At 43.5% G+C, this 13,111-nt stretch overlaps 1 protein-coding gene across 8 annotated transcripts in view; it reads right to left on the reverse strand.

Moving 5' to 3' along the window:
* fgfr3 (fibroblast growth factor receptor 3) overlaps nucleotides 1-13,111 on the reverse strand; it is a 167,889-nt gene that overhangs the window by 62,451 nt on the left and 92,327 nt on the right. For all 8 annotated transcript variants that reach the window (XM_041185735.1, XM_041185745.1, XM_041185726.1 and 5 more), the window contains one exon: nucleotides 11,436-11,705. In XM_041185735.1, coding sequence (XP_041041669.1) covers nucleotides 11,436-11,705 — 270 coding nt within the window. The remainder of the gene's footprint in view (nucleotides 1-11,435; nucleotides 11,706-13,111) is intronic.

Genomic DNA, 13,111 nt, shown 5'->3' on the forward strand with positions numbered 1-13,111 from the left:
ACGAGAGGACACAAGACTTAAAGTAATTGGCAAAAGAAACAAAAGCGATTTGAGAGAAAGAAAAACCTGCGTGAAAAAGTTAGGGTTTGGGATGCGCTGCCTGAGATTGTGGTGGAGGCAGGTTCAATCAAAGCATTCAAAAAGGGAATTAGACTGTTATCTGAAAAGAAGAATGTGCAGGGTTATGGGGGGGGAGGCAGGAGAATGGCACAAAGTGACACTAAGTGAGACTAAATGACTGAGCTAAGTGACACCAAGCTCATTTGGAGAGCTGGTGCTGAAACGATGGGCTGCATGACCTCCTTCTGCACTGTAACAATTCTGTGATTTCCACATAAATCCAGACAGGAAGAAAGAACTTTTATTTATATGCAACACTCTTCCTAACCTTATGATGTCCCAAAGGACTCCTCAGCCAATCAATAATTTCTGAAGCGTCTGCCAATTTGGGCACGACAAGGTCCCACAAGCAGCAATAAATAAATGATCGGTTAATCTGCTCCGGCGCTGTTGATTCAGCAAGAAATGTTGGTCTGGAAACCAATGCAACGTCACCGCTCTTCCTTGAATGGTGCCATGGGATCTTTCACCTTCACTAGAACAGGCCTCAGATTAACATCTCAGGTGCTTCAGTGCTGTTCTGGAATATCAACTGAGATTATGTGCTCAAGTCTCCGCAGTGGGGTTTGAGCACATGGTCTTAGCGCAAACTGCCTCAGTGAGTTGAGTTCATTCACTAAAAGTGTTAATGGGCACAGTATCTGAAGTATGTTGAGTATTTTTATTTATAATTTACACTGCAGTTTTTTATGAGCATGTAAGTTAGATGTTAGCCTTTCAGAGAAATGTCTGGTGATTGCAAAACAGTGAAGCTCTGTGCATGTGCTGCACACCTAAACAGTTACTGCATTTAGGTATAGGTTCACAGATCAGTTAAATCTAGCTCTGGCAAGTTTCCCATGTCCTGCTTCCAAACCAATTCAACATGAATTGGGGTTTTAAGTGAAGAAAGTAATTTAGGTCATGTTTTTATAGAATCGAACCTCTATGGAATCTCACATTCACAGATTCAGTCTCAGGCCTATGCTGGGTTGGCTGATCTGCAGAATTAGCTTCAGTGTTGGGGAAGGGGAAATTGGTAAGGGTATTGCAAATCTGACTGGAGATATATGAGTATGGATGCTGGGTGAGGGTAGGATCAAGTTCAGCTGTGATTCCCCCCTCTTCAGTTTGATCGCAAAAGCCCACACATGGGCGACGGACACTTGGGCAAGTGCTGCCTGTGGTCTTGTATGATTCACTGTGGGGGCACCTCCTCCTCTGCTTCATCGTCCAAAGGTCTCACCTAGTCTAATTCCACTATTCACCATATCGAGCAAATGGAATGTAAGACACACTGGCAGCTGAACATAGCAAGTCAAATTCCACATTTTATAATATCCGATTCCGCCATTTTTACAGCGTTCTGTTTGTACTGGCTCAGTGACTGTATAAACCACATTGTGTTTGAATCGGATAGGATTCTGGCTGTTGTACAGGTACTTCAGGAGACAGAATTCCTTAATTCTGTCCACCTTTTCTGTGAATTTTAAAAAAAAAATTTGTTCATGGGATGTGGGTGCATTTATTGCCCATCCCTAATTGCCCTTGGTCAGAGGGCATTTACCTCAACAGTATCAACCACATTGCTGTGGGTCTGGATTCAGGTGTCAGAAGATTTCCTTCCCAGATGGGTTTTCACAACAATCAACAATGGTTTCATGGTCACCATTAGACTCTTGAATTCAAATTCCACCACCGGCTGTGGTAGGATTTGAATCCCGGTCCCCAGAGCATTACCCTGGGTCGCTGGATCACCAGTTCAGTGACAATACCACTATGTCATCGCCTCCCCATTGTGTGGATGCGTGAATGAGTAGCCTTGCTCAAGAGTAATCATTTATTTTCATTTTATCTCGGTCGGGCTTGTACAAAATGAACGTGGTTAGTAGCAACAAGGGGAGAAAATTACCGAAGGAAAAGGCCAGGGTCTGGGAGGGAAAATGAAAAGCCTTTGCTGGTGAATGGAGTGTCACTATGGGTTAGACACTGGCCTTTTCCTTCTAGGATTTTGGTCCCAATCAAACTCAACAAGAAAGTCTCCTCTGTTAAAGGTCTTGGATGAAATGAGCTTGGGCAGTTTCAATCCAAAACCATTCTAAATTCAACTCTAATTCCCCATCCGACTGTCAGCTATGGCACTGACTCAGAGCTTTGTGAGCTCAAAACATACTCCAAAGATCTAAGCACATAAGCTAGGATGACTCTTCAGTGTGGTTCCGAGGGAATGCTATACCGTCAGAGGTGCCATCCTTTGGATAAGACATCTGCCCTCTCGGGTGGAAGTAAAGGTTCCCATAGCACTATTTTGAAAAAGATCAAGGGGTCTCGCCAATACTTATGCCTCAGCAAACTGGCTGCCATGCTTCATACATTACAACAATTGCTGCACTTGCAGATTGCATGATTGGTTGTCAGCACGTTAATGCCAAGCAGCCAGATCTGAAAGGGTTTGGGCCCTGCTATGCATTTTCCATTTTGTATTTCCTTTTTCCAGTTTGTTTTTTTTTTCCTTGCGAGTGTTTAATGAGGTAGTAGCTGTAGTAAACACTTGCTCAAAGCCAGGTTCATTCTGTAATTCATCAATGTTTTAGAATGTGTCAGTAATGGGGAGGTGTTTGTCCTGAGGATCCAAAATGCAGGTCATCAAAAAGATCCTCCAGAGAAATGATGTCGGATATTTAGGGCTTTTAGGGAACTTAAGCCACACTCTTAAATTAGCCATAATTGTGCCTTGTATTTGATTCTCAATGTCAACTAAAAACAGCTTTCATTTATACAGTGCCTTTAATGTAGTAAAACATTCTTTGGTGCATCATGGGAGCATTGATATAAAGCCACATAAGGAAATATTAGAACAGCAGACAAGCTCAGTGAAAGGGTTTTAAGAAGCATCTTAAAGGAGGAGAGAGAAATAAAGAGGTGGGGAGGTTAAGGGAAGGAGATCCAGAGCTTAGGGCCGAGGTAGCTGAAGGCACAGCCACCAATGGTAGAGCAATGGATAGATTTTCAAGAGGCCAGAATTGGAGGAGTGTCTTCCTGTCTTCACTTATGAACCTAGATGTTTGAGGGTGGGACAGTTGCTTGAACACACTGAGTAACGCAGCTGAAGTGGATTCTGTCCTCTCCCAATAACAGCACACAAGCACTTTCCAGTCATCAGGAACACAAAGCTAGCCAGATTTTCCCTTTCTAGCCAAGGAGCACTGAAGCTAATGAAAGCATCCAATCATGGTTTAAACTCAGCTAACTCAGCACAGACAGGGAACGAATATAGGATCTTTGGCTCCTAAAAGCTCAGCAGCAAACAACAATGTGCATTTACTCAAGAAGCTAACAATGATGAGGAAAGAACTTGAATGTAAATAGCACATTTCACAACCTCTGGATGTCCCCAAGCTCTTCACAGTCAATGAAGCATTTTTGATATGTAGATGACACCTCCACCAGGGCAGCACTCCCTGATACTGCATTGGATCAACTGCAAAAGTCCCTGCAGTGAAGACAAAACCTAAACCTTCTATCAGAGGTGAGAGTGCTACCACCTAGACAAGGCTGACATGTAATGAATGATACTTTCTACTGTCAAATTAGTATAATTTCTTTGTTACTATCAGAGACATCATTAGTCAGTACAGATCTTGATGTGGTCACTCATGATAAGGCAAATAAATTTGCCAACCTTTTGCATTAATGAACTTTAATTGTATTTGCCTAACAGGTGCACACTTTAATGGAGCAGAACATGGGTGAAAATTCTTTCACACAGAGAGCTCTCTTTCATCCGTTACTTGATCAACTCCAGAACTACCTCCCAGCAATGTGCACATTGTTTCAATTGAAAGCAGCTGCTTGAATCACTTAGGAAGTTCAAGTGCAGAAATCATAGCCCAGCCCAGTTACTGTATTGTCCCTTGTTTGAAGAACAGTGTTGCTTTAAATCTGGTAATTGTGGGAATGGATCACATTGGGTGCACATCTAGTGAAGGGGCTATAGGTCTGGAAATTTGGGAAGGAGGGTCACAGGTCTGGTAGGAGGGGGCAGCAGGTCTGTGAAGATGGAGGCAAGTCTGGGGAGGCAGGTCTGGGAAAGGGACGTGGTCTGGAAAGGTGGCAGATCTGGAAGGAGACAACTTACATGTGATCCAGAGTTAATTTTACACACAAAAGCTAATTTACTTCAGCAAACTTCCAAACAAAGGATTAATCTGAATATGTGAAATGCTGCCAGCCCAGCTGGTTTCAATATCCACATACTAGAGTCGATAAACCTGCAATCAGTCATCAACAAGGGCAATTAGGGATGGGCAATAAATGCTGGCCTAGCCAGCGACGCCCACTTCCGTGAACAAATAAAAAACCGAGACAAGTGGAAACATGGGGCTCCTCAATATATATGGCCATAAATCGGGGGTTAAAACACTTACTTAAATCGCCACCCTTTGCAGGAAACAGAATTTCCTTGGAGCTTCATTGTAAGACTCAATTAAAAGGGCCTTTCCATTCCATTAGGGGAGGTGAGGGGCTGTGGCAAGATCTGGAATATTTCAAGCCGTTACCGATAAGAGATTGAGTACAGAATAAAACAGCAGGTTGCAATTTTGGCAGAATCTCCTCAATAAATTGAATTTTTGAATAGTCACAAGTACCTGATAATGACAGATGAGGAAGGCCATTCATAGCCCCTCCATCCATGGTGATAAATAAAGTCCGCCCACTACAGCATCCAAATAATTGTTAAATTAATCCAGGATTTTCACCTTCACTTAACCAGTTGGAGGTCCATTCAGATTCATTGAAATCGTTGTGTGTGCGTGTATGTGAAAAAACCTTTTGGAGTCATCCTAAATTTACCATTTACTGCTTTGAATCTATATTTCTTTGCCTTCATTTTACAGTTTAGTCACAAAGTAATATTCCATTAACTATCTTATGCCCATGTATATTACCTCTCAAATATCTCCTTTCCTAGGTGAAAGGGCTAAGTTTTTCTAGCCTTTACTCATTTCTCAAACCTTTGACATTAGGGATCAAAGCTCTTCTTTCTAAGCCTTCAGTGCCTGAATGCCTCCCTTATGTCTCAGTGACCATGGCAAACTCACAGTTTGTTATCAGCTGAAGAAGGCTATTTGTTTACGATAAGAATTTGCATGCTGCAAATTCCTAAAGAAATCCCTTTAAGCCTAACTAGGCCTACAAAGATTCTTTATAATTAAACATTGCTGAGCTATCCAGTCTGTTAATGTCCATCTGTGCTGACCTAGCCCATCTCAGCCGAGGTGGCAGTAAGGGCTTCATCATTCCTGGGTTAGTGAAGGCAAATTGGGCTAAGGTTTCTGCTCCTGATTGTTATCCAATGGCCCCAGCTGGAAATTAATGCATGCAAATATTGACCGAGGGCAGGTTTGGCTTTGCTTGTGATCCCTCAGCTTCATTAATAGGATGGATAATGTTGCTTTAGTCTGCCAACTCACAAACGGAAGTTACCTTGTGAGTAAAGTGAAGAAAGGCAATGCGTGTCTGTCTGTAGGACCATTTTTAAAAGTAAAGGCTCAAAGGGGAAAGAATGAGGTAAAAATGGGAGGGAAAAAAAGAAATAGGGCGGAATTTTAAGGCCCCATCGTGGCGGGGGTGGGGCCGTAAAATGCAGCAAGCCATTCAAAAGTCCACTGATTTCGGCAGGACCATAAAATTCTGCCCATAATCTTTTTGTGCGCATATAATTTTTATGGGTCAACACTGGAAGCAACATTGTGCAAACACATTCTGATGTACTCATTGTTTCTATAGCTAAAGATCACACCATATGCAGACAAATCAAAAATTACCATTTATTATTTCAAAATTCCCTCCAACTTGGTCAAAACTACGTTTGTGTCCTACAAGCCCCAGGGGCCTATACTTCTTTATGATATAACAACCAGAACCCTATTCTGAGGTACCACTGCAGCCTCCTGCCTCAGCTAGTGCCCTTTGATTCTGTCCAATGACATCCTCCTACCCTTCACTTCATCATTTGGAATGTAGCCTTCAATCCTTTTGGCCCTACTCTCCAGAACTTCCCACGTAAGTGCCTTAAATACTCACCTTAAGTCGATTCCTCGACCACCTCCTGCCCAGTTTTTTGGTCATCTTCCTAAATCGTCTGCTGCTGCTCAGCGTTGTTCTCCACTTGGAGGAACTTCATGGCCTGAATTTTCAGGGTTAGCGGGGCTGGACCCTGGGGGGCACATCCCTGCCAACTCCAGCAGGCCTGATGCCATTTCGTTCTCTAATGAATGTTGATAGGCATAAAGCAGGGCTTCTGTCCGTCACCGGGAGGATGCCCCGCCTTGGAAAGCTGCCGGCCAATCGGATTGGCTGGCGGCTCTCCAGTCCTGTCAGGAACAGCGCTGCAATGGCCGCAAGAGGTGTTGTGGGGAGCTGCCTGGAAGTAAGTGCTGGGAGGCGGAGGAGAGGTAAGTGGCAGGGGTCCCAGGGCAGGGATGGTAGGGGAGGCCAGGGGTCACAAGGAAGGCGATCGGAGTCCTGGGGAATAGGCTGGGTTGGGTGGGAGGGGGGATGGGGTAGGTTGAGGTCTGGAGATCACCAGGACTCCTGATGTGCCCCTGGTAAGAAATGGACTTCTGATGGAGGCGCCCCGCCCCTCCCCTTGCCCCGCCCACCCTTCTCATCCAAGATCGAACTCTGTTTTTGGGTTTGTCTCCCATATCTGTCATCCGACCGCCAGCCTAAAAATTGAGGCTGGGCAGGAAACAGCCATTAAGTGACGACTTAAGGGACTTAACTGGGGTTGGAGGGGGGGCTTTCTGTCCAAGGCCCTGTCCGCCCCAGCATAAAATTGCAACCGGATTGGCGTGGGCCGGATCATGGAGGGAATCCCGTCTGTGCAATTTCATGCTCCCTCCACCTTAGAACCTGCTGGGGGGAGTGGGCGGGAGCGTAAAATGGTGGCCAATGTTTATTGTCATCAAAGGGATTATTCAAAATGCAACCTTTTATTGTTGTTGATTCATAAGGGGCCATTTTCAGCTTTGCCACCTGGCCAGTTACCTGCCAAGAGGGGATCACTCGCACTCTATAGAACCCACTAGATTTACATTGCGTTGATTTCAACAGATTGAAAATCAGCTGGCATAGGTGATCTATTCTGTCAGGTTTCTGCCCATTCGACCAAGTTGAAAATTATACCCACTAGAGCCAAGCACTGTTACAATAGCACTTAATATTTCCAGAGCCCATCCTCCAAGAGAAAGTTATTAAAGCTGAGGAGGTTATTGTATAAATCTTATGGTTTTAGACTGTAGAGTAATAATAGAATTCACACAGACCATTTGCTTTTTTAAAAAAAAAGTCCTAAGCAAGCTATTGCTTGTTGCACTTTGTTTCCCATACAGACCATTTATAAAATGATACAGCACAGGAGGAGGCCATTTGGCCCATCATGTCTGTGCAAGCGCTTCTAAAGATTAGTGTTACTCCCCTGCTCTTTCCCCAAAGTCCTGCAATTCTTTTATTTTCAAGCATTTATTCAACTCCCCTTTGAAAGTTGCCATTGAAACTGCTTCCAGCACCTTTTCAGGCAGATATTTGCTTAATTTATATTTTAAAAATCTCAGAGTCATCTGAATGATAAATACATTTGTGGTACATGTTCCTAAATGCTGCAGCTTAAGAGTTGAAGTGCTCCAATTCTTGCTTCTTTCCATAAGAATAGTGCACTTAATGGTATTATAATTTCTCCTTAACTATTTCCGGGTATAAAATATCTTTTAAAAAACAAATTGAATGCACCTGATTACAAAGTAAGGTTTTAAATTGGCAATTAAATGCATTAACAAATATAGAAAAGAGTTGTCGTACATGGTGGACCCGCCACTGCTCTCTGCAGCTTCTGGAGAGTATTCATTTTACAGGTACATTTCCTACAATCTGAAGACAGAATTTATTATAAAAGTACAACTCTGGTTGTAAAGCACTCTGGGGTGCCCTGAGGTCATGAAAGGTGCTGTATAAATGCAAGTTCTTTCCAATTGTGCTAACCAGATGGTGGAACAGGTTTGAGGGCTTTTCCGATGTTCTTCACTTTCTTTACCAGATCGAGAGAACAAATTCAAATCTTGAAGAATGGAATTGCCACAGTGGGGCACTTCGGGACTGATGTATGTTGTTGTTCTAAATGGTTGTTCGCTTGCAGATTTGGTATTCTTGTGAATCTGTCCTGATGAGTTTAAGACGAAAAGCTTTGACAGCAAGTCTTCTCTTTCAGCAATACTCAAGTTCTGTACTACCAGAAATGATTAATGTATGTGTTGGGACAAAGCAGGAGCTTTAGTGTAGATTACAAAATTAGGGAGATCATGTTGGAGTTGTATAGAACGTTGGTGAGGCCACAGCTGGAGTACTGTGTGCAGTTCTGGTCGCCACATTATAGGAAGGATATGATTACACTGGAGGGGATGCAGAAGATATTCACCAGGATGTTGCCTGGGATGAAACATTTAAGTTATGCAGAGAGGTTGGATAGACTTGGGTTGTTTTCGCTGGAGCAGAGAAGACGGAGGGGCGACCTGATCGAGGTGTACAAGATTATGAGGGGCATGGACAGGGTGGATAGGGAGCAGCTGTTCCCCTTAGTTGAAGGGTCAGTCACAAGGGTACATAAGTTCAAGGTGGAGGTTTAGGGGGGGATGTGAGGAAAAACATTTTTACCCAGAGGGTGGTGACGGTCTGGAATGCGCTGCCTGGGAGGGTGGTGGAGGCGGGTTGCCTCACATCCTTTAAAAAGTACCTGGATGAGCACTTGGCACATCATAACATTCAAGGCTATGGGCCAAGTGCTGATAAATGGGATTAGGTAGGTAGGTCAGGTGTTTCTCATGTGTCAGTGCAGACTCGATGGGCCAAAGGGACTCTTCTGCACTGTGTGATTCTGTGATTCTGTCCATGCTATTCCTGATGTAGGAGCATACAGCTCTGACATCTGTGAACAACTGTTGTGGACAAGAAAATCCCTTCCACCAGAGAGACATCTTTTACCCTACTGAATACAAATATTCACCCCCTTGCTTCCAAAGATGGCCTGTCCTGATGACTCAGCTAGCTCAGGCAAATAAACCATGAAGGGCCCAGGTTTACTTCCTTAGTTTGACTGGAGATGGTGCAATTACAGACAAACTCAGTTAAGGAGGAGAACATTGTATTCATTTCTGATAGCTATTCCAGCAAGCCTTGAGTAGCTATTTTTAAAAATCATTTTTGGGTTGTGAGCATCACTGGCTAGGCCAGCATTTATTGCCCATCTCTAATTGCCTTTGAGAAGGTGGTGGTGAGCTGCAGTCCATGTGGTGTAGTACACCCAGAGTGCTTGAAACAATCCATTCATTTCCTTGGCCATTTCAGAGGGCAGTTAACAGTCAGTACATTGCTGTGGGCCTGGAGTCACATGTAGGCCAGACCAAGTAAGGATAGCAGATTTCTTTCCCTTTCTAATGAAAGACATTAATGAACCAGACAGGCTTTTATGACAATCTGGTAATTTCATGATCAATTTTTGAGACTAGCTTTTTAATTTATTAATTAATAGAATTTAAATTTCCCTAGCTGACCTGGTGGGATTTGTCTCCAGAACATTAGTCCAGGTCCCTGGATTACTAGTCCAATAACATTACCACTCTGCCACCATTCATCTGAGCCAAATACATCATGGCGAGTGCAATGTGTAGGGTCTAGGTGGGGTTAGGATCCATTTCCACTGCTTAACCCTTTGTGGTTGATTCACCAACCAGCACTCAGGAATAATAGCCATTTGGATGAGAAACTGAGGGATGAAAGGTGCCAGTGGAATTCTATCTTTGCAAGGAGGGAGAAGGGAAAAATACTGGCGCAGAAAAAAATGTTTGGTTCTTTAGTAAATTATTATTCAGTACTTTTCAGAGAAAGCAGCTTTTACAAATGAATGTTAAGACATAGCAATAAGCTCTTCTCAGCATGAACCTGTTGCAGGATTTCTCTGCCTTCAGTGTCTATTCTTGACAGTTCTCATTGTCAATTAGATAAACAGCTTTCAAGGTATTCGATTACAAAATATTATGGCCTTTTAATGATTTCTTCATGTTTGCCTGACAACATCTGATGTAAAGCTGCAATGGACACCTCCCCAGGGCACGAGTGCTTACTACTTAGGCTCATGCATTCTTACAATTTACCTGAGGGCAGTAACCAAGACCTAGCTAATGTTGAGAGATAGAGGCACTCTTGAGATACATTCTCACTTTTCATCCCTCGTAAAAATTTTATTGTCATTTTGCACTTTACATTTGGGGGTAAGGAGCATTTCAAACTTTGCTTTTCTTTTTTTAGGTCATAACATTCAAGGCTATGGGCCAAGTACTGGTAAATGGAATTAGGTAGGTGGGTCAGGTGCTTCTCATGTGTCAGCGCAGACTCGATGGGCCGAAGGGCCTCTACTGCACTGTGTGATTCTGTCTTAAAGGGTATTTGAAATTAGCTGAATGAAACTGATTGAGGCTCCACCATTTGAATGTTATGCTAATGTTTCAATAATAAATACTTGAAAGTGGAGTCTTTACACCTCGATTCACTTCAAGTCTGAAACTTTGTCTGTACTTTGCAGGTGTAATGACATCAGCATGATAAATATTACAGGTAAGTAATCCTGAGAGATGTAGGTTTCATTTCCAAAGAAAAGAAGGCCACATTAAACTTTTTTTTCAAGTTTCTCTCTAGGTAGTTACTACAGTCTGGTTCCAGGCATGTCAGGAGCACTGCTATCTCGCCCAAATAGTTATTTTTCCAAGTCTGACCCTGTTGTCATCTGATATTTGCACACATTTTGTTCCTTTATTCATTCTTGTGACATGGACGTCATTGGTATTTATTGCCCAGCCCATGAGTGCCCTGTTAGGCCACTTTAGAGATCATTTAAGAGTAAATTGTCACATATAGGCCAGACATGCTTAAGGGTGGCAGATTTCCTTTCCCAAAGGACATTAGTGAAACAGTTGGGGTTTTAATGACAACCTAACCATTCATGTATCAGTTTCCAGATTCTCAAACTGCTGTGGAATTCATAGTCTCTAGATTATTAGTCCAAGAATACTAGACCAGTAACATAACCACTACACCACCGTACTCTGTCGCTTTCTTTATTTTTCTCAACCCAGAGTTAGTATGGGGCTAACTGTAACCTCCAATGGGCTTTGCAGAGGTCAGCTAACACAGTAACTAATCAGAGACCTACTGGTCTCTATTTCTCAGTACTCCAAATGGTAATGTATTTAGCACATACACAGCTGTGATTGGTCAGCACTCACCTGCGACTTTTATTGTGAAGTTGCTCAGAATCTCACTGGTGCCCAAGAGTTTGCAGGAGTAAACCCCAGAGTCGTCGTACGAAACGTTGATAATTTTCAGCACTTTCTGTCCTACTTGTGTTCTGTTGCTAGGCAGAATTCTAAGTCCATCTTTTAACCACACCATAGCCAGCGAGGAACCTTGAGAATTGCAAGACAGATCCAGTGTGTCCCCATTGCTGAGAATGAACTCCTCTAGAATGGTACGCTGGCTTCCCAAAGACTCTGTGCCTGGGGAGAAAGCGACACAGTTTTAACAGCTGGCACATTGAAATGTTTAACTTGCCCATTTTTTCTGTTTTTAATTCCCCCCCACAACATCCATCCTGTCCTCAACCAAAAGCCTTCAGTGTCTCCACAAATGTCGTTCCTGGGTCAACTGTCAAGAGACCTCATTTCATACTATTTCCCACCTTTGCTGCAAGGTGACCTGACTGATACATTACCCCTCCAGGAGATACTAAGGCTGGGATGCATGCGAGACTGTAATTGGACGCTGGGTGCTAAACATCTTGTGTTGTGAGATCCCAGTGCAGGAATCCATGCCAGGTTTTCACCCCACACTGGTACCCCTTACCGTGTGTGGGTTTTATTGTGCCAAATCCGATCCATTTATCATGCAGATGGAATTAGTCAGCCATGGAGAGCTGTGCATGTGTGAGGTTTGTACACGTGCTGTTTCTTGGTTGCGAGCTTGACTTTAATGCCCCTTGGCATGCCGCTGGCTGCTACTTGTAGTTTGGCATAGAAGACACATTCCTGGTGGTTTACTAGACATGGTGGCTACTCCCAAAGTATCTGCCAGTGAAGGCAGCACTGTGGTATAAATGGTCCATTAACTGGCAGTGCAAAAGCAATGATCTTCATTTAACCTCCCACCACACTTCTAGTTCTTCTCACAAAGTGCACACATGGTGTTTGCCCCAAAACTACTGCATTGATCCAGTCACAACTTCTACTTAGTTATGCTTCCATTCATACAGTGAACAATTATAGACAATTATAGTCACACATTGCAGCAAGTTGTTACTGGGGGTGGGGGAGTGGGTGATGTTCCAACAACAATTTACATCAATATAGCACCTTTAGCCCAGACAAACATTGCAAGGCGTTTAACAAAAGTGACTAAGACCTTAAACAATCTTCTTAAGGAAGGTCTTAAAGGAGCAGGAGGTGGTGCCCAGATCCACAGTTCCCAAAAACAGGGTTACGGCCCCAATAGGGCTCGCAGAAACAGTGAATAGGGTCACGAGCTCCCTCTCCTCTGAGACTTGTGGAGACCGGCCCTATTCATCTCAAGGTCTTTCTCTCTGGGCAATGAGCTCCTGCCATGACCACTTCACTGAATCTCGAAGCCCAACCTCAACCATGAAACCGGTGGTAATGCCTCCGCTGCTGAGCCTTGGCCTGTCTGAGTCCAGCACCATCACTCTGGTGCTAGGCTCCAACATCAGCCACCTCAAGCTCTCAACCTGCAAGTCTGCTGGTTCCCGGCCAAAGGCCTTGAGCCAGAGCAGCTCAAGTGAAGTTATGGATTGGTGAGTACATAAAATAATAACATTTACAAAGTACTTTGAAAACAGATTTTCAGATTTATATCATGGATTATATATAGAACTATAGTAAGCAAATTTTAA

Source organism: Carcharodon carcharias, chromosome 1, assembly GCF_017639515.1.
Source record: "Carcharodon carcharias isolate sCarCar2 chromosome 1, sCarCar2.pri, whole genome shotgun sequence".
Taxonomy (NCBI): domain Eukaryota; kingdom Metazoa; phylum Chordata; class Chondrichthyes; order Lamniformes; family Lamnidae; genus Carcharodon; species Carcharodon carcharias.